This window comes from Pan troglodytes, chromosome 6, assembly GCF_028858775.2.
Source record: "Pan troglodytes isolate AG18354 chromosome 6, NHGRI_mPanTro3-v2.0_pri, whole genome shotgun sequence".
NCBI lineage: Eukaryota > Metazoa > Chordata > Mammalia > Primates > Hominidae > Pan > Pan troglodytes.
In genome coordinates, this window is record NC_072404.2 from 120,115,271 (window position 1) to 120,141,854 (window position 26,584).

General features: G+C 39.2%; 1 protein-coding gene across 2 annotated transcripts in view; it reads left to right on the top strand.

Annotated features, from left to right (window-relative positions):
- LHFPL3 (LHFPL tetraspan subfamily member 3) overlaps nucleotides 1-26,584 on the top strand; it is a 574,056-nt gene that overhangs the window by 396,830 nt on the left and 150,642 nt on the right. For both annotated transcript variants that reach the window (XM_527854.7, XM_003318729.6), the window contains exon 2: nucleotides 8,319-8,555. In XM_527854.7, coding sequence (XP_527854.2) covers nucleotides 8,319-8,555 — 237 coding nt within the window. The remainder of the gene's footprint in view (nucleotides 1-8,318; nucleotides 8,556-26,584) is intronic.

The following is a 26,584-nucleotide window of genomic DNA, read 5'->3' on the forward strand; positions in this document are numbered from 1 at the left end:
GGCTAAGCTACATACCCTGGAAACAGTAGCCTGCCATGATGCCTAGCCCTTGCCTGCTTTGCACCCTCAGTGTGATCACCTTCTCCATCCCAGTAACTGATCTCCTTATAGTTCCTCAAACACAGCAAGCCTCTTTCCAACGCCAGAATCTTTCTACATGCTGTTCCCTGGAACATCTTTCATGCCAATATCACTTGTCTAGTTTTCAGTCTGTTTTTGGCCTTAGCTTAAATGTTGCCCCCTCAAGAGGCCTTACCTGACCACCTTTTCTAAAGAAGTGCCAACTCTTTATTTTCTGAGCCTTTAGTTTTTTTCCTAGTTAGTACTTACTACAACATATAACTATTTTATTTGTATGCTTACTCATTTTTCACCTCTTCTCCTGACAAAACATTAGCTCCATAATAACATAAACCATGTCCCTTTCCTGGTCACTGTATCCCTAGCACCAAGAACAGTGCTTGGTACTTCATAGGAGATACTTAATAAGCAACTGTTGAATGAATTAGTGAATGAATGGATGAGCCCACTTGTTCAGAAAGCTTCGTATAACCAAAAAATAGGATTCTGAATAATCCAATGAAATATAAAAAGAGACGACATGGCTACTTTTCTAATTTTCAAAGTAACCTCTTCCTATAAAATGTATTTATAGAATTACCACAGTGATATTTGGGAAATTGAATATCAGTATTCTCCAGGATTTCTTAATTTCCATAAAAGTTCTGTGGTGCCACACTATTTTGCAGTGTTTTTCAGCCTTATTAAAAATGAAATCAAATGGAGAATAGAATAGAAAATATCAGCATGCATTGCATGTGGTAAGCATAGTTTCAAGAAACTTTTTTTATTGACTCATAATAATCTCACGTATTTATGGCAAACATATAATGGGATGTTTTAATATATATATAGTGTAAAAATTAAAACAGAATAGTATATCCATCACCTCATACATTTATCATTTCTTTGTGGCAAGAACATTCAAAATCCTCTCTTCTCTCTTCTAGCTATTTTGAAATATATAATATAATGTTGTTAACTAATAGTCACTCTACTGTGCAACAGAACACCAGAAATAATTCCTCCTATCTAACTGTAACTTTGTACCTGTTGACCAGTCTCTACTTATCCTTCTTCCACAGTCCCTCCCAAGCCTCTGATAACCAGTATTTTACTCCACTTCTATGAGATCAACTCCTTTAAAGTCTATGTATAAGTGAGGTCATGTGATATTTGTCTTTCTGTGCCTGGCTTATTTCACTTAACATCATGTTCTCCAGGTTCATTCATGTTGCTGCAAATGAAAGGATTTCATTTTTTGATGGTTGAATATATACTTATATAACATTTTCTTTTATATATATATATATTTATTATACTTTAAGTTCTAGGGTACATGTGCACAACGTGCAGATTTGTTACATATGTATACATGTGACATGTTGGTGTGCTGCACCCATTAACTAGTCATTTACATTAGGTATATCTCCTAATGCTATCCCTCCCCACTCCCCCCACCCCACAACAGGCCCCAGTGTGTGATGTTCCCCTTCCTGTGTCCAAGTGTTCTCATTGTTCAGTTCCCGCCTATGAGTGAGAACATGCAGTGTTTGGTTTTTTGTCCTTGCGATAGTCTGCTGAGAATGATGGTTTCCAGCTTCATCCATGTCCCTACAAAGGACATGAACTCATCATTTTTTATGGCTGCATAGTATTCCATGGTGTATATGTGCCACATTTTCTTAATCTAGTCTATCATTGTTTCACATTTGGGTTGGTTCCAAATCTTTGCTGTTCTGAGTAGTGCCACAATAAACATACGTGTGCATGTGTCTTTATAGCAGCATGATTTATATTCCTCTGGGTATATACCCAGTAATGGGATGGCTGGGTCAAATGGTATTTCTAGTTCTAGATCCCTGAGGAATTGCCACACTGTCTTCCACAATGGATGAACTAGTTTACAGTCCCACCAACAGTGTAAAAGTGTTCCTATTTCCCCACAGCCTCTCCAGCACCTGTTGTTTCCTGACTTTTTAAAGATCACGTTTCTAACTGGTGTCAGATGATATCTCACTGTGGTTTTGATTTGCATTTCTCTGATGGCCAGTGATGGTGAGCATTTTTTCATGTGTCTGGTGGCTGCATAAATGTGTTATTTTGAGAAGTGTCTGTTCATATCCTTCGCCCACTTTTTGATGGGGTTGTTTGTTTTTTTCTTGTAAATTTGTTTGAGTTCTTTGTAGATTCTGGATATTAGCCCTTTGTCAGATGAGTAGATTGCAAAAATTTTCTCCCATTCTGAAGGTTGCCTGTTCACTCTGATGGTAGTTTCTTTTGCTGTGCAGAAGCTCTTCACTTTAATTAGATCCCATTTGTCAATTTTGGCTTGTGTTGCCATTACTTTTGGTGTTTTAGACATGAAGTCTTTGCCCATGCCTATGTCCTGAATTGTATTGCCTAGGTTTTCTTCTAGGGTTTTTATGGTTTTAGGTCTAACATGTAAGTCTTTAATCCATCTTGAATTAATTTTTGTATAAGGTGTAAGGAAGGGATACAGTTTCAGCTTTCTACATATGGCTAGCCAGTTTTCCCAGCACCATTTATTAAATAAGGAATCCTTTCCCCATTTCTTGTTTTTGTCAGGTTTGTCAAATATCAGATAGTTGTAGATGTATGGTATTATTTCTGAGGGCTCTGTTCTGTTCTATTGGTCTCTATATCTGTTTTGGTACCAGTACCATGCTGTTTTGGTTACTGTACCCTTGTAGTATAGTTTGAAGTCAGGTAGCGTGATACCTCCAGCTTTGTTCTTTTGGCTTAGGATTGACTTGGCGATGTGGGCTCTTAAAGTAGTTTTTTCCAATTCTGTGAAGAAAGTCATTGGTAGCTTGATGGGGATGGCATTGAATCTATGAATTACCTTGGGCAGTATGGCCATTTTCATGATATTGATGCTTCCTATCCATGAGAATGGAATGTTCTTCCATTTGTTTGTGTCCTCTTTAATTTCATTGAGCAGTGGTTTGTAGTTCTCCTTGAAGAGGTCCTTCACATCCCTTGTAAGTTGGATTCCTAGGTATTTTATTCTCTTTGAAGCAATTGTGAATGGGAGTTCACTCATGATTCAGCTCTCTGTTTGTCTGTTATTGGTGTATAAGAATGCTTGTGATTTTTGCACATTGATTTTGTATCCTGAGACTTTGCTGAAGTTGCCTATCAGCTTAAGGAGATTTTGGGCTGAGACGATGGGGTTTTCTAGATATACAATCATGTCATCTGCAAACAGGGACAATTTGACTTCCTTTTTTCCTAATTGAATACCCTTTATTTCTTTCTCCTGCCTAATTGCCCTGGCCAGAACTTCCAACACTATGTTGAATAGGAGTGTTGAGAGAGGGCATCCCTGTCTTGTGCCAGTTTTCAAAGGGAATGCTTCCCGTTTTTGCCCATTCGGTATGATATTGGCTGTGGGTTTGTCATAGATAGCTCTTATTATTTTGAGATACATCTCATTAATACCTAATTTATTGAGAGTTTTTAGCATGAAGGGCTGTTGAATTTTGTCAAAGGCCTTTTCTGCATCTATTGAGATAATCATGTGGTTTTTGTCTTTGGTTCTGTTTATATGATGGATTACGTTTATTGATTTGCATATGTTGAACCAGCCTTGCATCCCAGGGATGAAGCCCACTTGATCATGGTGGATAAGCTTTTTGATGTGCTGCTGGATTCAGTTTGCCAGTATTTTATTGAGGATTTTTGCATCAATGTTCATCAGGGATATTGATCTAAAATTCTCTTTTTTGGTTGTGTCCCTGCCAGGCTTTGGTATCAGGATGGTGCTGGCCTCATAAAATGAGTTAGGGAGGATTCCCTCTTTTTCTATTGATTGGAATAGTTTCAGAAGGCTTGGTACCAGCTGCTCCTTGTACCTCTGGTAGAATTCGGCTGTGAATCCATCTGGTCCTGGACTTTTTTTGGTTGGTAAGCTATTAATTATTGCCTCAATGACAGAGCCTGTTATTGGTCTATTCAGAGATTCAACTTCTTCCTGGTTTAGTCTTGGGAGGGTGTATATGTCCAGGAATTTATCCATTTCTTCTAGGTTTTCTAGTTTGTTTTTGTAGAGGTGTTTATAGTATTCTCTGATGGTAGTTTGTCTTTCTGTGGGATTGGTGGTGATATCCCCTTTATCATTTTTTATTGCATCTATTTGATTCTTCTCTCTTTTCTTCTTTATTGGTCTTGTTAGTGGTCTATCAATTTTGTTGATCTTTTCAAAAAACCAGCTCCTGGATTCATTGATTTTTTGAAGGGTTTTTTATGTCTCTATCTCCTTCAGTTCTGCTCTGATCTTAGTTATTTCTTGCTTTCTGCTAGCTTTCGAATGTGTTTGCTCTTGCTTCTCTAGTTCTTTTAATTGTGATGTTAGGATGTCAATTTTAGATATTTCCTGCTTTCTCTTGTGGGCATTTAGTGCTGTAAGTTTCCCTCTACACACCGCTTTAAATGTGTCCCAGAGATTCTGGTATGTTGTGTCTTTGTTCTCATTGGTTTCAAAAACATCTTTATTTCTGCCTTCATTTTGTTATGTACCCCATAGTCATTCAGGAGCAGGTTGTTCAGTTTCCATGTAGTTGAGCGGTTTTGAGTGAGTCTCTTAATCCTGAGTTCTAGTTTGATTGCACTGTGTTCTAAGAGACAGTTTGTTATGATTTCTGTTCTTTTACATTTGCTGAGGAGTGCTTTACCTCCAACTATGTGGTCAATTTTGGAATAGGTGTGGTGTGGTGCTGAGAAAAATGTATATGCTGTTGATTTGGGGTGGAGAGTTCTGTAGATGTCTATTAGGTCTGCTTGGTACAGAGCTGAATTCAATTCCTGGATATCCTTGTTAACTTTCTGTCTCGTTTCTGTCTAATGTTGAGAGTGGGGTGTTAAAATCTCCCCTTATTATTGTGTGGGAGTCTAAGTCTCTTTGTAGGTCACTAAGGACTTACTTTATGAATCTGGGTGCTCCTGTATTGGGTGCATATATATTTAGGATAGTTAGCTCTTCTTGTTGAATTCATCCCTTTACCATTATGTAATGGCCTTCTTTGTCTCTTTTGATCTTTGTTGTTTTAAAGTCTGTTTTATCAGAGACTAGGATTGCAACCCCTGCCTTTCTTTGTTTTCCATTTGCTTGGTAGATCTTCCTCCATCCCTTTATTTTGAGCCTATGTGTGTCTCTGCACATGAGATGGGTTTCCTGAATACAGCACCTGATGGGTCTTGACTTTTTATCCAATTTGCCAGTCTGTGTCTTTTAATTGGAGGATTTAGCCCATTTACATCTAAGGCTAATATTGTTATGTGTGAATTTGATCCTGTCATTATGATGTTAGCTGGTTATTTTGCTCATTAGTTGATGCAGTTTCTTCCTAGCATCGATGGTCTTTACAATTTGGCATGTTTTTGCAGTGGCTGGGACCGGTTGTTCCTTTCCATATTTAGTGCTTCCTTCAGGAGCTCTTGTAGGGCAGGCCTGGTGGTGACAAAATCTCTCAGCATTGGCTTGTCTGTAAAGGATTTTATTTCTCCTTCACTTATGAAGCTTAGTTTGGCTGGATATGAAATTCTGGGTTGAAAATTCTTTTCTTTAAGAATGTTGAATATTGGCCCCCACTCTCTTCTGGCTTGTAGAGTTTCTGCTGAGAGATCAGCTGTTTGTCTGATGGGCTTCCCTTTGTGGGTAACCCGACCTTTCTCTCTGGCTGCCCTTAACATTTTTTTCATTTCAACTTTGGTGAATCTGACAATTATGTGTCTTGGAGTTGCTCTTCTCAAGGAGTATCTTTGTGGCATTCTCTGTATCTCCTGAATTTGAATGTTGGCCTGCCTTTCTAGGTTGGTGAAGTTCTCCTGGATAATATCCTGCAGAGTGTTTTCCAACTTGGTTCCATTCTCCCCGTCAGTTTAAGCTACACCAATCAGACATAGATTTGGTCTTTTCACATAGTCCCATATTTCTTGGAGACCTTGTTCGTTTCTTTTTATTCTTTTTTCTCTAAACCTCTCTTCTCACTTCATTTCATTCATTTGATCTTCAATCACTAATACCCTTTCTTCCAGTTGATTGAATCAGCTACTGAAGCTTGTGCATTCATCACATAGTTCTCGTGCCTTGGTTTTCAGCTCCATCAGGTCCTTTAAGGACTTCTCTGCATTGGTTATTCTAGTTAGCCATTCGTCTAATCTTTTTTCAAGGTTTTTAACTTCTTTGCCATGGGTTCAAACTTCCTCTTTAGCTCGGAGAAATTTGATCATCTGAAGCCTTCTTCTCTCAACTCGTCAAAGTCATTCTCCATCCAGCTTTGTTCCATTGCTGGTGAGGAGCTGCGTTCCTTTGGAGGAGGAGAGGTGCTCTGATTTTTAGAATTTTCAGTTTTTCTGTTCTGTTTTTTCCCCATCTTTGTGGTTTTATCCACCTTTGGTCTTTGATGGTGGTGACGTACAGATGGGGTTTTGGTGTGGATGTCCTTTCTGTTTGTTAGTTTTCCTTTTAACAGTCAGCACCCTCAGCTGTAGGTCTGTTGGAGTTTGCTGGAAGTCCACTCCAGACCCTGTTTGCCTGGGTATCAGCAGCAGAGGCTGCAGAACAGCGGATATTGGTGAACAGCAAATGTTGCTGTCTGATCGTTCCTCTGGAAGTTTCGTCTCAGAGGGGTACCCCGCCATGTGAGGTGTCAGTCTGCCCCTACTAGGGGGTGCCTCCCAGATAGGCTACTCGGGAGTGAGGGACCCACTTGAGGAGGCAGTCTGTTGGTTCTCAGATCTCAAACTCCGTGCTGGGAGAACCACTACTCTCTTCAAAGCTGTCAGACAGGGACATTTAAGTCTGCAGAGCTTTCTGCTGCCTTTTGTTTGGCTATGCCCTGCCCCCAGAGGTGAAGTCTACAGAGGCAGGCAGGCCTCCTTGAGCTGCGGTGGGCTCCACCCAGTTCGAGCTTCCCGGCCGCTTTGTTTACCTACTCAAGCCTTGGCAATGGCGGGCGCCCCTCTCCCAGCCTAGCTGCCACCTTGCAGTTTCATCTCAGACTGCTGTGCTAGCAATGAGCAAGGCTCCATGGGCATAGGACCCTCCGAGCCAGTTGCGGGATCTGATCTCCTGGTGTGCTGTTTGCTATGACCACTGGAAAAGCGCAGTATTCGGATGGGAGTGACCCGATTTTCCAGGTGCCATCTGTTACAGCTTTGCTTGGCTAGGAAAGGGAATTCCCTGACCCCTTGCACTTCCCGGGTGAGGCAATGCATCGCCCTGCTTCAGCTTATGCTCGGTGCACTGCACCCACTGTCCTGCACCCACTATCTGACAAGCCCCAGTGAGATGAACCCAGTACCTCGGTTGGAAATGCAGAAATCACCTGTCTTCTGTGTCACTCACGCTGGGAGCTATAGACTGGAGCTGTTCCTATTCAGCCATTTTGGAACCGCCATAACACTTTCTTTATCAGTTCATCCATTGATAGACATTAGGTTGATTGCATACCTTGGCTATTGTGAAGAGTGCTGTAATAACATGGGAGTTCAGATATCTCTTTGACATACTAATTTTATTTCCTTTGGACATATACTCAATAGTGGGATTGCTGAATCATATTGTAGTTCTATTTTTAATTTTTTGAGGATCCTCCATGTTGTTTTCCATATGGCTATACCAGTTTACATTTCCACCAACAGTGTATTATAGTTCTCCTTTCTCTATATCCATACCAGAAAAACAAAGAAAAGGAAGGAGAAAAAAAAACGAAACTTTTCTGTGGCAGGGGAAGAAGGGTGATCCCAATATAAAAATATTTTTCATAGGGATTCAAAGTCAGTACACACTCTAGTGTTTGCCATGTTATCCTTTTGTGGCTGCTGTCATAGCTCCTCAAATCCAGCCTTGAATTGTTATTTTGCAGTGTTATGATTCCTTATGACCTATTTGTAATGGAACCCTTCCCACAAATGCACCCCAAAATTCCATTTCTTAATATTTTCTTAACCTCTTTCGGGATGCTTGCGTTCACTGTAAAGTGCATTCCCAGAGTTTCTTTCAATGTAGAGTGCTGGGCTGCTTTTACCTTAACCAGCAAAACACACACGTGCACGTGTGCATGCCCACACACACACACACACACATTCAGAGTGACAGTGGTGAGATTTGCTGTTTTTAAAATCAAGAATAATTTGAAACAATGATTCAACAGACAATGGAAACATTTGCTAAGTTAAAATTTATTGACTTATCTTTTTTGTTCTTTTGTTTTTCTCTCTTTCTCTCCAAGCTGCCTGCCTTGTGCTTGGCTGTATGATTTTCCCTGATGGCTGGGACTCAGATGAAGTAAAACGGATGTGTGGAGAAAAGACAGACAAGTACACTCTTGGGGCTTGCTCAGTCCGCTGGGCATACATCCTGGCTATTATTGGAATTTTGGATGCCCTGATCCTCTCATTTCTAGCATTTGTGCTTGGTAATCGACAAGACAGCTTGATGGCAGAGGAACTGAAGGCAGAAAACAAAGGTAAGATTGCTTTAAGGAACTCTTACCTGGATGCCTCAAGCACAAAAAAATGGTGCTCTCCATTCTTTCCCCTCAAATACTAGTGCTTCCCCTGCGGTTCTAATTTGCTGCCTCTTTTAATACCGTGTAGCTTGCAGACTTTACCCCAGACTTAACTCAAGAAGCTTACACAATAACAATATAATATTATACTTACTTATCTTTCTGAAACTCCCTTAGTCCATTATTATTATTTTGATGCTTTTTTTTCTGGTTTCTTCTTCCCTCTTCCTCTGATTTCAGATTTGCCATCAGAACTTAATGGCTAAGGTGTAACTGTGGGTGGTGTCTATTTGGTTGAATGGAAAGTACTTTCTCTCCATGTATTCAGCTATGTTTCAGGTTGAAATAAATGCCTGGAGAATCTCTAACATCATCTATATATATCTTTATTAAACTATTTGTGATAATTGAATTCAGACCCAACTTCTCAGAGAGAGGTAGTAACACTGGCCCCAAATAGTTAGTTAGAGATTTCAGTAGTTACCTAATTAGCTGAATTTTAAATGTGTTATCTGGGTATCAAAAGTCCTCAGATTTCTTTTCCAAAAGAAATTGCCTTCTGAAACGCAAAGAAAACCAGGATAGAAAATAGGACATTGACTATTGAATGATACATAAATATATCATAGTGGGCAAATAAGAGGTAGCAAGTTGTTATTGAAGATGAATCTTTTAATTTTCTTTTCAGATTTCTAAACCAATTTTTTGGGATAGAATTTTGGTGTCTCTGTTTTTTTAGTAGACTTAGATTCATTTAACAGTTTTATCTTTATGTTATCTTTAACTTTAAAACTGTGCACTTACATTATCACCTTTAGCTGAGTGGCTCCTTCTTCTAGCTCTTATTTCTAATTGGGAGCTAAATCCATCCTTGAAGTATGAGATTTAGCTTATTATTTCAAGTAGGTGCTAATTTCAAAAACTCTTCACTGCTTCAACGGGACTCAAATATAAGTATATATTAGTTTCCACATAAATGTCACATGTAATGATATAGCAGGCTTTATATCTAGACCATCACTGTTTATGCAGGTAAACTGTTTATGCGGGTAAACTATGACATAGAAATAGTCTGTGGACTAAAATGGAGCAGCCCAGGAGAGCAGCAGTCACCCACAAACCCCTTTTCTCCCTGATTTATAGACAGAACACATATTAGTTTACTTAGTTCTATCAAAAGTATTCTAAACACAAAAATAACCCTTACACAGGGGAGTGGTGCTGAAACTTCCTAAAAACAAAATTACCACCTTCTCAGAGCTGCCCTTTCTAGATAAAAAGGATGATATGAAGATAATTACACTTTTATTTACCTTATAGATTTTGTGCTTTCACAGGCATTCATTAGTGTGGTACCTTTGTTGTCTTTGTAGCTTGTTGGATGTAGACAGGTCTCTGTCCAGTTAACTTTACTTCAAATGTAATGGTAAGGAGAATTCAATATTAGAACAAGCTATCTTTTTCAAAAGAATGAATTAAATAAAAGCCTAGCTTGTTCTGCAGATTATGATTTTTGCCCCCACCTAAATGGACCAGAATGCTATTGTTTCCTGTACAGTTCAAAGTCATATTGAGAACCTTTCACTTTCCAGACATCTTTTGACCACAAACAAAGAGAAAAAAATTCACAAGAAGAAAAATATAACAAAAGCAGGAAGATTTTTACTTGGGAATTGAGAATTACAACTCATACTCATGTATGAGTGACAATAATTCTCCCGATTCATGGTTCAGAAAAGAACAGCTAGAGGTATAGAATAATGGTCAACAGTTTTCAAAATTGGTCTTTCCTTCTGGTTGATGCATTTATAGGTTGATGTCTGATCCTTTCCGTCTGAGTCTTCATTAAACAAAGCATCATGTTCCGTCAGTGATATATTAAACCGCCTTGCTATAACTTTTGATGAGAAAGAAGGTTTAGGGATTATCTTTGCATAATTTTTCTGTGTTCATCATCTTCTCCATTTGCATATGTGACCGTAGTTTCTTCCATCTTGTTCTGAAGGACGAAAATTAGTAGGAGTTCATCTGTATCAAACCAGATAGATCCAATAAAGCAGTCGGCTCATCAGGCCACACTGATGAAACATTTCAGTTGCACCACATTTTTATTTCTCAATTGAAATTCCTTAATCTCAGACTCTGAGAAGATGTAAACAGCTCTATTGTAGGGCATATCAGACCCTCATGCAATGGGATCTATATAAAATCAGACCAGGATTTCTAAGCCTTGTATAAAATTTAGTCAAACCTGCATGTTCCTGGGAAATGGTACAAGATTTACACTTGCTATACAAAGTAGTCTTTATTGTTTGGTATTATTTAAACACTGCTAAACATTGAAGCTTCCAAAGTCAGATTGTTTGCGGAAAGACCAATCAGTAGTTGTGTATGTTGTGTGTGTGAACATAGTTTCATTAAACAGTAGTTTAGTGGTGTTCAGGTGCATGTAATTATCAAAATTAAATGTCATCAATGCTATCTTCTATAGATTCTAAAGGAAGAGAGGTTGGTTTTAATTAAAAATATAAGAATAATTTGAAATTGTGTAATTAATTATATATAAATGGGTGCTTTTACAAATTGCATGGATGCACTGATATAAGTTTTCACCTATTAAGACTTTTTTCACTAATTTTTTTTGCTGCTGTTCTTGTTTTGGATTTCACTATTAAGTTTTTTTCTGATAAAACTACTGAGATGTACAATGGTAGCCAAGGCTTCCTTTTGGTTTCAGAGAAATGCAGTGAGACAAGCAAATCTAGTTCCAGCTTGGAATTTTAGAAGAATTTATTAAGCACATGATGCCTTTCAGTGTCATGGAAGAAGGCAATGTCATATCTCAAGACTTGGCTCAACAGAGCAAAGTATTCATACATTCTGATAGAGATTACACATCTGAAAGGGATACACACTGTAATGTCTTTTATAATCTTCCAGTTTTATGGTTGATATGGTCTGGCTCTGTTTCCCCATCGAAATCTCATCTTAAATTGTAATCCAAATTATAATTTCCACGTGTTGAGAAAGGGACCTCATGGGAAGTGATTAGATCATGGAGGTGGCTCCCCCATGCTGTTCTCATGATAGTGAGTAATTTTCATGAGATCCAATGGTTTTATAAGTGTCTGGCATTTCCTCTGCTGGCACTTCTCTCTCCTGCTGCCATGTGAAGAAGGATGTGTTTGCATCCCTTCCACCATGATTGTAAGTTTCCTGAGGCCTCCCCAGCAATGTGGAACTGTGAGTCAATTAAACCTCTTTCCTTTATAAATTACACAGTCTCAAGAAGTTCTTCATAGCAGCATGAAAATGAACCAATGCAATGGTCTACCAATTATATTACTTACATCCCATAATGAACAACAAGAGCATTATAGTGAGAATAAGCCTGAAATTGTAGAATATGCCCCTAATGTGAAGTTCCTCCTGAGTGTCACTTTCATGTCATGATGATGTCTTCTTTTTGTGGCTATTGTAATTAATGCAGCAACACACTTCCCCATTTATCTGGAAAGGCCACTGTATCAGTCTGTTCTCACGCTTCTAATAAAGACATACCTGAGGCTGGGTAATTTATAAAGGAAAGAAGTTTAATTGATTCACAGTTCCACATGGCTGGGGAGGTCTCACAATCATGGTGGAAGGCAAAGGAAGAGCAAAGTCACATCTACAGGGCAGCAGGCAAGAGCTTATGCAGGGGAACTCCCATTTATAAAACCATCACATCTTGTAAGACTTACTCATTATCACGAGAACAGTATAGGGGAAACCACCCCCATGATTCAATTAATCTCCACCTGGCCCTGGCCTTGACATGTGGGAATTATTACAATTCAAGGTGGGATTTGGGTGGGGACACAGGCAAACCATATCAGCCACCATATAGATTCAGTCTTTCTAAGTGTCATTACAGCAAGGATATTGCTTAGATCCATGAATGCTTCCCAACATTCCACCTAATGGATACACAAAAAATCACTGTTACATGAATTCTAAAATATGTAAGGCAAGGGGAAAAGCTCAATTCTAATTGTTGAACTATGCTCTACTCACAGAGTCTTTAGACGAAAGGGAATACAAGATGCTGCTGAACCATAAATTAATCGTCACAAAGGTGATATTCAAAAGGAAAACAAGGGAGGGGTGTACACAGCTAAAAGTCTCCACTTCTACAGACTGCTTTTTCCCGTGACACACTTCCAGTCAACTAGCCCCAATCCTCTTTTCAGTGTCCCCCTTCGATGCCTCCCACATGCCTAAGTTTCTCCTTTCCACGAGATCATTTGAAAGAAGTCACAGCTAAGATTTATCATAAATTGTAAAGTGGGAAAATTAAAATGAAGGAATTTTAACATACTTAAAAAGTACATTAAAAATGTACTTTCATGAAACAGAAGGCAACAAGTTTGAAGATACAACTGTTGTCTTAAAGAAAACCTTTATAAGAGATCAACTGAATCATCTATGGAGCTCCAGTGAAGTGCCAGAATATTTCTTTATGCCAGAAAACAAAGCCCCACTGAAAAACAAAGAAAAATGAAACCTCTTTAAATATCTAACTAACTTAATTTTTTTTTTTCCCTTAGAGACAGAGTCTCACTCTGTTGCCCAGGCCAGAGAGCAGTGACAAGATCATAGCTCACTATAGCCTTGAACCCCTGGGCTCAAGCGATCCTCCTGCCTTAGCCTCTGGAGTAGCTAGGACTACAAGTGTGTGCCATCACATCCTGCTACATTTTTGTGTATTGGCGGCGAGGGTTGTTTTTTGTAGAGACAGGGTATCCAGGCTGGCCTCAAACTCCCGGTTTGAAGGGATCCTCCTGCCTCGGCCTCCCAAAACAGCAGGATTACAAGTGTGAGCTGCAATGCCCCGTGCCAACTAACTTTATATAGGAGCTGGCACATGCAAGAAAACTCAACTGCCTGCTCTGAATTTGGGGAGCAGCTCTACAGGATGTGTGCTATCCCTGGCTCTGGGGCTGATCATGGACAGGCAGGTATTGTTTGGGAGTTCAGCAGCATGATTTCTAAATGAGCCCATAACAGTAGGCATTTAACCTTGATATGCTGCTTAATTGCATATTTTAACACACTGAACTGTGAAGTCAATTTAATTATGTAAAATTAAAGTTTCATCCAGATAAAAAGGATTTGAAATGAAAGCTTCATTTTCAATTTCTTTCATTAATTATGAAAGGATAAATAATTACATTTTCCAGAGCTCCTATGCCACAAATATCTCTTTCCTCGTCAGACACCATTCATAAAGAGGTCTGTTTCTGCATTTGTGTATATGGTCTTTGGAATTTCTTATCAGATAATTGGGTCCTCTCATGAACAATTTTAAAGTCACTTTGTCTTCTAGCACTTAAACTACAAATGAGAAAACATGATTATCTATCAAGAGGTGACTCCAGCCACCATTTATATATTAAGGGTTTAAGCTCTGTTCAATGCTATAGTAGGGGAGGTAGAATAAATTCACTTTATTTAAGCAACTAATTGAGAAATCTTTCAGAATTTTTGTTTTAGGTATCACACCATGCTATGGCCACACTGGGAGTGGCGGTGTGGTGTAGTGGAAAGATTGTCCACTTGGATCAAGCTGCCCAGTGCTAGTCCTGTCTCTGACACCAGCTGAGGAGCCTTGGGCCAATATCTTAATAGTTCCAAAATTAAGCTTCCTGGCCTGTGAAATGCAGGGCATGACCAAATGTCATCTGAGGGTCTTTCTAGCTATAATATATTTCAATTCTAAGAATATCTTCAGAGGTGTTCTTTAAAAAGAGGACATGAGGGCAGTAAATTCTCCTGCCTTCATATCAGTGAGCACATTAAATACTCTTTTATGAACTTGTTAGTATGCAAGGTTGACTAGGGGAGGGGAAAGGTGAAAGTCAAAGGGGATGGGAGGCCGAGTCAGGCTGATCACTGGGACAGGAGTTTGAGACCAGCCTGGCCAATATGGTGAAACCCCATCTCTATTAAAAATACAAAAAAAAAAAATTAGCTGGGCATGGTGGTGGGCACCTGTAGTTCCAGCTACTCAGGACGCTGAGGCAGGAGAACCTGGGAGGCAGAGGTTTCAGTGAGCAGAGATCACGCCACTGCACTCCAGCCTGGGCGACAGAGAGAGACTCCATCTCAAAAAACAAACAAACAAAAAAAAAATTCAAAGGGGAAGGGGCTCTAGGATGCCCCGAATGTTTCCTGCTTCAGATGTGTACCCATCCACGGACCTGTGCTGTCAGAGGCCCATATACTCATACCACCAAGAGTAGAATGAGTGCAATTTAGAAACTCTGGTCCATGGCAGAGGAGCCTTCTTGCCTCACTGGATTCTGATACCATGTGGTGCCCATGTGAACACCTTAATAGTGGACAGAGCCCCAGGTCATAGACAGAAAACTATTTCTGGTCTCAACTCTGGCAGGTATCAGTCATGTGACTTTGGCCTAGCCCCTTAACATCTCAGAGCCTCGGCTTTTCCTTCTTAAAATATTTCTTTAAAATATTTAAAAATATTTAACAATACCCATCCCTGCCTTCTACATAGATTTGAGACAGTCCAACAAAAGCATGTGTGTGAAAGCAATTTATAATCAATAATATCTACATAGGCTTTATTTATTCTCATTACTAAGCATTTTCCCATATAACCTTTTCATTGATCTCTGCAATAACCCTGTGAGATGTTTATCATTATCCCCATTTCACACATCAAAAACCAAGCTACAGAAAAGCTTAATATTTTATCTAAATTTTCACAGCTAGGAAGGATTGGATGCAGGACTCAAACACAAATCATTTTACTCAAAATTTCAAGTTCTTTGTTTTACACAGCATCATGTAATCAATTCTTTTTTCCTTTTTTTTTTGAGACAGGGTCTCACGCTGTCACCCAGGTTGGAATACAGTGGCATGATCACGGCTCACTGCAGCCTCGACCTCCTGGGGTCAGGTATTCCTCCCACAGCCTCCTAAAGTAGCTGGGACCACAGGCACACACCACCACACCCTGCAAATTTTTTTTGGTGCTTTTTTTTTTTTATTTTTTAGAAACAGGGCCTTACCATGTTGCCCAACTGGTCTCGCGAAGTCCTAGGCCCAAGGGATCCACTTGCCTCAGCCTCCCGAAATGCTGGGACATATAATCAATTCTTATAGATGCTTGTTCTGTTGCTTTCAACTTGATCAGTCCACTCTGTACAAGTAAAGAGTTTGGTCTTATTTTTATTTGACAGCTTTTAGATAATGTTATTAATCGACAGTTTAATGCATTTAAGAATGAGGAATAGCCTTTGAAAGCTATACTCTTACTTGGCTATTAACTTTATAAAAACCTACTGAAGTAAGATCAGGAAGCCCAGAAAAAAAAGTATCTTCAAGTGCTTTGAATTAAAACTTTCATAAGATCATAGTGAACTGCCTGTTTCCTGATGGGATTTGTGTTTAACAAAGTCCTTGTGGTCATCAAAGCATCTCAGAATGTGCCTCTAAAGAAACTGCATATATCCTGTCACTTTTTCAGAAGGGCTCAAGTTAATCTGAGAGTTGGAGCTGACCTTAGATGCCCTTATAGAATTGTCTTATATTCATGCTGCTTCTAATTCCTCTCCTCGCACTCTTTCCATGAACTCATTCCATTCAGGTTTTCACCTCAGAATTTCACAGGCACTGTCTTACCAAGGTCACTCCAACCTCCTACTTGCTAAATCTCATCCTCAACTTTCAATCCTTATATTGACCTGTCAGTAGCCTTTTCACAGTTGACTACTGGCCCCATCTTGAAACCCTCTCTTCAGTTGGCTTCCGGTCACTGACCTTGCCTAATTTTCTTTCTGGGCTCTTCTGATGTGGTCTCCTTTGCCAATTCCTCTCACATGGCTCCACTCTTTAACTGGTGTATCCTTTCTAGCTACACACACTTCCTTAGGTAATCTCATCAGGTGTCACAACTTTAAGTAAATCTATATTCTGATTTCTCCCAAGTTTAAGCTTCCTCCCATCCCTTCAATGAACTTTGGTCTCTATACCCAACAGCTTACCCGATACCCTTTTTTGAATATCTAATTCGCTTCTCAAACTTAATATTTCCAAAACTGAGCTTCTGATACTCCCCACAAAACATCCAAGCCAAAGCAGACCCTGGTGGTTGGCTGACACTTCCCAACTCCCTTTCCTCTCTGGCCAACAAATTGTCAGCAGGAGTCGGCTGCAGGGTTCCTGGGAAACTTTTGCTTTCCTGATACAGAAGCTGCCCCTTCCTTTTTCTCCTTCTTCCTAAAGGAACATAAAAGAGATAGCAGGAACTGCAGCTGCCATCCAATGACTGTGAGGAAATGGAGAAGGGAATCACAGAGATTTGCGCACTGTGAAGTTTTTAAAACAAATTCCAGGAATTTTACATGAGAAAAACAAAACTCTTATTATTTAAGCCACTATGGTTGAATGTGCTGCTGCTTGCAACTGAAAGCATTCCTAATTAATACAGTATGTTTCAAAAATGAATATTTGTTGTGGTATAACCCTGTAAGTATGTACCAAGAACCAATGCAATAACAGGAGGAAAAACTGACAAATTATTCAAGACTCTTCCTAGATGCCTGCAGAACACAAATTCCCAATCCCATCTTCATTCATTATATTTCCTCAGAGGCTGGATGAATACTTTTCTCAGTCAGAAATCACTAGCCCAAGCCAAATTCAGGTACCCAATCCAGAGCTGCCCTGGGTTGGAAATGTGTAGTCCTGTATTAGTTCAGATTATTTTATTTGGGGTGCTGCATGCCATAAGCTTGTCTGAAAAAAGGGGGAGGCTTTCAAGAATTGGTCCAGACAGAGAAATTTCATCTTCTTGAAAAACTTAGGTCAACAATTCATATGTTTCAGCTACTTAAGGGGGTGTAGTAACTTCGGGGTGATAAAACCAATGTCCCCTCTCATCTATATTGGGGATCAAGGTAAAGAAATATTGAAATGCAGTGACAGAGGCAGAAAGGCCCTGGTTCTTCACAATCACCTGGGGAGATTTAAAAGGATTCCAGGCCGGACATGGTGGCTCACGCCTGTAATCCCAGCACTTAAGGAGGCCAAGGCAGATGGGTCACTTGAGGTCAGGAGTTCGAGACCACCTTGGCCAATATGGCAAAACCCCATCTCTACTAAAAATACAAAAAATTATCCAGGTATGGTGGTGGATGCCTGTAGTCCCAGATACTTGGGAGGCTGAGGCAGGAGAATCACTTAAACCCAGGAGGTGGAGGTTGCAGTGAACCAAGATCATGCCACTGCACTCCAGCCTGGGAAATAGAGTGAGACTCCATCCCAAAAAAAAAAAAAAAAGTATTCTAGGGATTTGGTCCCACTCCAGAGAGTCTCATTCAGTTGGCATGAAGTAGATCTAGGAATGAAAAACTCCCCAGGAGGTTCCAATGCACAGCCAGTATTGAGGACCAATGAAGTCACTTAACTCCCTTGTTTTACTGATGAAAAAGCCAAGGTGCAGAGAGAGGAAATGAAATCTCACCAGTTTGTTTTATTATAATTAGAAATCAGTAAGTAACCCATGACATAGAAAGTTTCACTCAATCATAGGCTTAAAAAATCACATTTCTGATAAAATTTTATTGCTGCCTTTTCTTGGAAACAGAGCTCTCTGCCAGCCTTGGGAAACTGATTTGTGCTACCTGCTAGCTCTGTGAGTTAGGGCAAACTTAAGTGTCTTCATCTATAAGGGCATTAATAGAACCTGCCTGATAGAGATTTTATAAAAATTAAAAGAGATAATGCATGTAAAACTGTCTTTCACAATGTCTAACACATGTTAACTATTGTCATTTTTAGTGCTTTGATTTAATTTAACTAACATTTATATAGTGTTTGATTAACGGGGTGCGTAGCCCATGCCCCTCACTACCTTGCCCTGCTGTCTCCCTTTGTTCCTAATATCACTGAATCATCAAGGAGGCCTCGTGAGGATCTGGAGATTGCTTCCTCCACATGCTTAAATTTAATTTTTTCATCTGGTTGCTTTACAAATATTTTTAAATATAAGGGTGATCATAGTTGGTCAGTTGGTTTCGGTTTTTGTTTTGTTTCTTATAATCTCCCCACATACACCTATATTTATGAGGTAAGAGACTAAAAGGTTATTCCTTTACAACATTTATTCTTTTACCACATTTGCCATCCATGGAACTCAAACTGTGTAGCTATTTCTGCAAGTTCGATGACAGTCCCCAAAGAGAGCCCTTATTCGCCTGATGGAAATGTGACTCCTTAGAATGTTACCCATTTTCAACCTGGCTGAGAATTCCCTCATTGTATTGCTAGACAGATGAGGAACAAAGCCAAGCCTTAAAAATGTCTGTGTGAACTTGGGATGAGGTGTCCTTCAGAAGTAACGGAGGGAAGAGATTCTGCCCAGGCAGAAGAAACAATAAAGACGAGAATCCCCCATGTAGAAAATACGATCACTTTAGTTCATGCACAGGGTGATGAAAATTTAGTGCTAGTAGGCTTGTAGGTCCCTGTGTTTTGTCCAGAACATATCTTTACTTTCCTCACCATAAACACAGCAAGTAAAAGCCAAGTTCCAAACAAATATAAGTAATATAATTTTTATTATTATAGAAGTTAAAATAAATCTTGGGAGACTATTCCCCCATTACTCAGAAACTCATTTCTCTTTGGCTGTCTCTTGGGATGCATTCTGAAGTAATCCCTTCCTTCACCAGCTAATGCACACCCACTAAGTGACACCCACAGCAAGCCTTATCATTATTATTATGCAAATAATAATTTTCAGGTAGTAGCTATGGAGCTTCTAAGAGCATAATATTTACTTGGGATACTTATCTTAAATGCAAATTCTGACTTCAGTAGTTGTAAGGAACAGCTCTGTAATCTTTTTTTCTTCAATTAATAAACTGTATTTTTTAGAGCAGTTTAGGTGTACAGCAAAACTGAGCAAAGTAAAGAGAGTTCCCACATACTCCCTTCTCCACCAGCTCACAGCCTCTCTACCATCAATATCTTAAATCAGTGTGGTCCAGTTATTACAACTGATGAACTGATATTGACACATTATTATCAACCAAATATTAGGGGTCACTCTTTGTGTTGTACATTCTATGGGTTTTGACAAATGAAATCTTTATTTTTAACAAGCACATTTAAGTAAATGCAATGCAATTAATTTGAGGACCACACTTTAAGCAACACTGCCCCAGGTGATTTATAATCACATTAACGCTATGATTATAATGTAACGATACTGAGGCCAACAACAATGGCCAGACCACTATAATAGAACTTTAGAGTTCCTTTCATAAATATCTTGGCAACCTTGAATGCATAAACAGGCTCTATTCCAAAAGTCCACTTCTAAATTGATGTCTTGGAACTCAGATCGCAGGCTTTTCACAGAAACAATTGATGTATACAATGATCAAGTTCTTGGACCTACTCTTTAAAGCTTATTTCACTCATAATATTATAAGGTTATTTTAACAATCATATTTAAAGGGGAAATAATAGAAATGTAAACCCATAAAGATAATGGACAAAAATGTTTTGAAAATATTTGAGAATTTTTTTTCAATATTCAGTATTTGAGAATAGAGGTCAGGGGCCTCTTTTAAACAAAACTTCAAAGGCACAAACCATAAGGCAAAAATATATATTAATTGAAAACATCAAAATAGGACTTCTGTTCATGAGAGACAACAAACACAAAGACCAGATGATAGATTGGGAGAAGCTGTTTGGAATGTTTCTAGCCAATGTATCTAGAATAAGCAAAGGATTCCTCCGAATCAATAAGAAAAAAAAAAGCTCAATTACAAAATAAGCAGATTATGAATAGGTAATTTTTAGAAAAGGAAACTCAAAAACAGAGCCAGCATGTAAAGAAATGCCCAAATAATTGGTAATTAGGTAAATGCAAGTTAAAACAGTGAGTTATCGGTTTACACCTTTCAGGCTGGCAGAATTTAGACAGGATCATAGGCATAGATTTGCCTTCACGTGCTGCCAGTGGGAGTGCAGACCATTATGAGGAGCAATTTAGTCCAACAGATAAACATTCCCTGTGACATGCCAATTCTGCTCCTGGATTTACACCCAGGAAATTTCTCACTGGGGCCTTAAGGGACCATGTATGAGGATATTCACTAGAGCATTACTTGTGGTGGGGAGTTGGAGGAAATCTGGTTGTTCACTATGGAGGGGTGGATAAAGAATTTGGGATGAGTAGAAACCATGGAGTACTAGGTAGCAGGTAAGAGGCAACAAATTAAATGAACACATAGCGAAGTGTATGGATCTTCAAAACAGAATGCTTAATAAAAAAAAAAGAAACAGAATAAGATAAGAAATAATTATCACTTAGATAAATTAGAAACAATGTGTACCAAACAACCATCTTCACTGTGCAAAAAATATTCACATAAAAATATATACGTTAATGGTTGCCTATGGAAGGGGAGAAGAATGGCAGTGGAAGAGAAGATGAAGAGGATTCAACAAGAAAGGACAGTGTGATATAGGGGGAAGAGCACAGGCTTTGTTGTCAGCCTGCCTGGATTAGAGCCTTAGCTTCACTGCTTACTAGCCGTGGATCCTGAGCAAATCATTTGATGACTCTTAAGCTTCTTCGTGTGTAAAATATAGACCATGTTGTCCGTCTTACAGTGCCATAGTGAGGTTTAAAACACATAATCCAAGTACGGCACTTAGCTCAGTGCTTAATATATAATTAGTATTCAATAAATGTTAGCAATAATTGCGAAAGAACCCTGGCCTCATGATGCAGATCAATAGTGGGAACAGAAAGCATTAAGAGTAGGAAATAAGGGTTGGGAAAAAGAAAGGATACGAGAGAACTGATTAAGGAACAGGAGGAGCATGGTGATGGTTAATTTTTCCATCTTTCCCATAGGAATCTCTCAGATGGCATCAGCATAGTCTTCTCTCCTTTACTCTCATTTTTTCCCCTTGTTTTCTCTTCTATTTTCCTAGTGCTACAGAAGTTCTCACTTTTTGTCACCAGGTGCTAGGGGGCAGAGTGCGTTTCATCTAAGGAGTAGAGAAGGGGAGGATCCGGGGTCTGCATGAGGAGGAAGAAGGAAGTGTGTCCATTGACTATTTCTGTATACAAACCACCCCAATATTCAGTGGCTTAAAGAGATAATTATTTATTATTCCTCACAAGTCTAGGGGTTAGAACATCTAGGCTAGATTTGTCTGGGGGTGGCTTTGCCCCACATGTCTCTCATTTTCTTCCTGGAACTAGCAGACTAGAATGTCTTCCAGGTGATGACAGGGCACAGAATAGTCAAGCCCAACAGCACAAGGACTTCTGGAGTCTCTGCTATGTCACATTTGCTAACATCCCATCAGCCAAAGTAAGTCATGGCTGATGGACCATATACCCCATACACAGGGGAAAAGCACCACAAAATGACACAACAAAGGACATGGGTACTGGGAAGGGTGTAGAATTGGGGCCACTCATGCAATTCACACAAGGAGTCACATACTTCTCATGATTGACTAGAGAAAGTGAACATAGCCTAGCTGAGGAAGCAGGGAAATTAAATGCTGGATGATGCAAAAAGCAGGTCTAAGCAAGTTCTCTCTGTCTCCTGTCTGTCTGTCTGTCTCTCTCTCTGTCTCTCTCTCTCCCCCCCAACCCCCAACACCACCACACACACACACACACACACACAGAGAAACACCCACATATATTAATGGAAGAAGCCCCAGTGACTAGTGTAGTATTAGTTTTTTGGTGTTTGTTTGTTGTTTGTTTGTTTGTTTGTTTTGAGATGGAGTTTCACTCTTGTTGCCCAGGCTGGAGTGCAATGGCACAATCTTGGCTCACCACAACCTCTGCCTCCTGGGTTCAAGTGATTATCCTGCCTCAACCTCCTGAGTAGCTGGGATTATAGGCATGCACCACCACGCCCGGTTAATTTTATATTTTTAGTAGAGACAGGGTTTCTCCATGTTGGTCAGGCTGGTCTTGAATTCCTGACCTCAGGTGATCCACCTGCCTTGGCCTCCGAAAGTGCTGGGATTACAGGTGTGAGCCACCACACCCAGCCTAGTATTAGTTTTAATAAGCTAGTTGGTAACTAAGGATAAATAAGTCTTGCTATGGGGCCAGGGGTTGGGATGGGGAGTGGGGATGGAGATCTGTCCTTAAGGAAGTAGACAGCTGGATAAATAGTGCTGTTTGGGGACATTGAAAAACACATGCGTGCACACACACACACTCCACACACTTTCTTCAATCCAGAGCAAATGAGAAGTTAAGTAAGGACTGAGATTAGTTTACAAGTTTTTATTAAGCTTGTTCCTAATTTTTAACTAGACACATCTTGCACTGAACCTTTGATAGCTTATTATTATAGCCTAATGTTGATGTTCATACTAATATCAACAGCAAGAATCTGGCATCCATAAAATATAAATACAAAATTGTCAGTTACTAATGAAATGAAATTAATATCCAGTCTCTTTTTAGACAAATCTTTTCTCCTAGGATGGGGGAGGATATACTTAAACAATCTGAAATGTGTATCTATATTACATTTTAAGCACGACAATTTTATTTTTATGTTTTTTTTTTTTTTTTTTTTAGACAGTCTCACTCTGTCACTCAGGCTGAAGTGCAGTGGTGCCCTCTCAGCTCACTGCAACCTCCACCTCCCAGGTTCAAGTGATTCTCGTACCTCAGCCTCCCAAGAAGATGGGATTATAGGCATGCTCCACCACGCCTGGCTAATTTTTATATTTTTAGTAGAGATGGGGTTTCACCATGTTGACTAGGCTGGTCTCAAACTCCTGACCTCAATTGATCCACCCACTTCGGCCTCCCAAAATGCTGGGATTACAGGCATCAGCCACTATGCCCAGCCCACAATGTTACCTTTTAAAGAAGCATTTATTCATTCAAAAAAGCATTATTTGCTTTGAATATTAAGCAGAGATTCTGACAACTTTTTTCACTACTGTGTGCGTAAAATATCTCTTTCACTGATGCTAAAATTAAATTTAAATGTGCCTTTAATATTTTTTAAATGTAACATTGTTGTACCATGGGCCTAGTACCTAGAATGGTGCCCTACAAGTGAGAAAAAAGAAAGTGATAGGACACCCCAAAATAAAACTGCACACCTACAACCATCTGATCTTTGACAAAGTAGACAAAAATAAGCAATGAAGAAATGACTCCCTATTTAATAAATACTGCTGGGATAGCTGGCTAGCAATATGCGGAAGAATCAAACTGGACCCTTATCTTCCACCATATACAAAAATTAATGCAAGATGGATTAAAGATTTAATTGTAAGGCCTCAAACCATAAAATCTTAGAAGGAAACCTAGGAAATACCATCTGGACATCAGCCTTGGGACATAATTTATAACTAAGTCCTCAAAAGCAATTGCAACAAAAAACAAAAACTGACAAGTGAGACCTAATTAAACTAAAGAACTTTTGCACAGCAAAAGAAACTATTAACAGAATAAACAGACAACCTACAGAATGGGAGAAAATACTTGCAAACTATGCATCCAACAAAGGTTTAATATCCAGAATCCATAAGGCACTTAAACAACTCAACAAACAAAAAACAAATAACTTCATTTAAAATAGACATGAACAGACACTTCTCAAAAGAAGACATACAAGTGGACAAAAAACATAGGGAAAAAATACTTACCATCACTAATCATCAGGAAAATGCAAATCTAAACCATAATGAGATATCATCTCACACCAGTCCAAATGGCCATTAATAAAAAGACAAAAAATAACAGATGCTGGCAAGGCTGTGGAGAAAAAGGAACACTTATACACTTTTGGTGGGAAAGTAAATTAGTTCAGCCACTGTGGAAAGCAGTTTGGAGATTTCTCAAAGAACTAAAAACAGAACTACCATATGACCCAACAATTCCATTAGTGGTTAGATACCCAGAGGAAAATAAATTGTTCTACAAAAAAGACATGTGCACTTGTATGTTCATTGCAGCACTATTCACAATAGCAAAGACATGAAATCAACCTAGGTGCCTGTCAGCAGTGAATTGGATAAAGAAAATGTGGTACATATACACCATGGAATACTACACAGCCGTAATAGAAGAATGAAATCACGTTCTTTGCAGCAACATGGATCCAGCTGGAGGCCATCATCCTAAGCGAATTAACACAGGAACAAAAAACCAAATACCACATGTTCTCACTTGCAAATGAGAGGTATATATAGACATAAACATGGGAACAATGGACACTGGGGACTACTGGAGGAGGGAAAGAAGTGGCAGGCAAAGGGCTGAAAAACTACTTATTGGGTACTATACTCACTACCTGGGTAATCCCCTAGTAGGGATCATTTGTTCCCCAAACCTCAGTATCACATAATATACCCATGTAACAAACCTGCACATGTACCCCCGAATCTAAAATAAAAGTTGCAATTATTAAAATAAAATAAAAATAAAGCTAGCAATGAGCCCTATACATGAAAATCAATAAAATCATAATCATGGCTGTATAGAGGGACTTGTCATTTATAGCAATTTTAGTTCAAGCTGGAATAGGACCGTGTCTCTTTCAGTTCTACCCACTGTGGCTAGCATAGTGCCTGGCACCAAGCAGGTGTCCTATATTTATTTGAATGTAATTAACTGGGAGCTTTCTGCACCCCACCAAAAATATATAAATAAATAAAACTGAAGTGAAAGAATGATATTACTCATGCAATTTTTCAGGCATAGAGTCATCTGTCTACCATCTGGCCCATTCCTCATGTGACTAGTTGTTTTTCTCAGGGAAGCGTCACTCAAACAAGCTACGAGATAGATGCATGTAATCAGTCCTAGGTACACACAAGGAGGGGCTTCTTTCTGTCATTAGAATGCTCTCTGAGTCTCCCATAGGGTTGGGTTCTTAAAAGAAGACGAAATATTTAAAACACAGAGAACCAAATCCTCGTAACCCTAAAGTCTTTTTAAAGATTAGAGCAGGTCTGTGTTGTCTTGAATAATTTAAGTTGTGCAAATAAGAAATTGTCATTTGAGACATCTCAACTCAGGTAATTTCACAAATGTTTCTCTCTGTAATATACTTGACTGACAGATGACTTCCTGAGCTGATTTTTAAGTCACGCCGAGGACAAATAGACATCTGAGAGAACTGCCTTTTAGTGTCTTTTGTTAAGCAAGAGAAGATAAGAGTGGGCTGACGCTTAAAGAACTCTCATTTCCTGAATGCTGACTTTTTTGAATGTCTGAGGGGCTAAGCAAGTCTCTTGATTCTGCCTGAATGAAAGCAGTGTGGGAGTGCTGGAAGATGGAATGGGGACTTATCCCTCATAGAACTTTACTTAGGAGTGGACATTATTAACAAGCCCGAGTTACTCAGAGTTAACTCTGTGAGCCACATATGTGCTTATATATGTCCTTGTAGCCACAGTTTAAATTTTTTTTTAAAAAAGAGGTGAAATTAATTTTAATAATATATTTAACCCAATATACCCAAACTTTTATTTCAGCATGTAATCAATATAAAAAATTATAAATTTTTTTCATGTTAGGTCTTAAAATTCCAATGTGTCTTTTACACTTGCAGCTTATCTCATTCACACAAGCCACATTTCCAGTGCTCAATGGTCACATTTGGCTCCTGTGTTGGACAGCACAGGCCTGGACAGCAGACAGTTCACTCAGTACAACACACCAACTTTCACCGAGTAATGTCCATGAGTTTATGAAAACCCTCTTAATTTTCCACAAATATTGATGGCTCTTACCTCTTGGATTTTTCTGCAGAAGTTCAGCTTCAGGGAAGGGAAGAGGAAAAGCACCAAGGTTTTCTGGGCACCTACTGTGTGAACAAGGACTCACATCATCTCACTTTCCCCACAACAGACCTGTGAGGAAAGGAGATGATTCTGATTTTGCAGAGGAG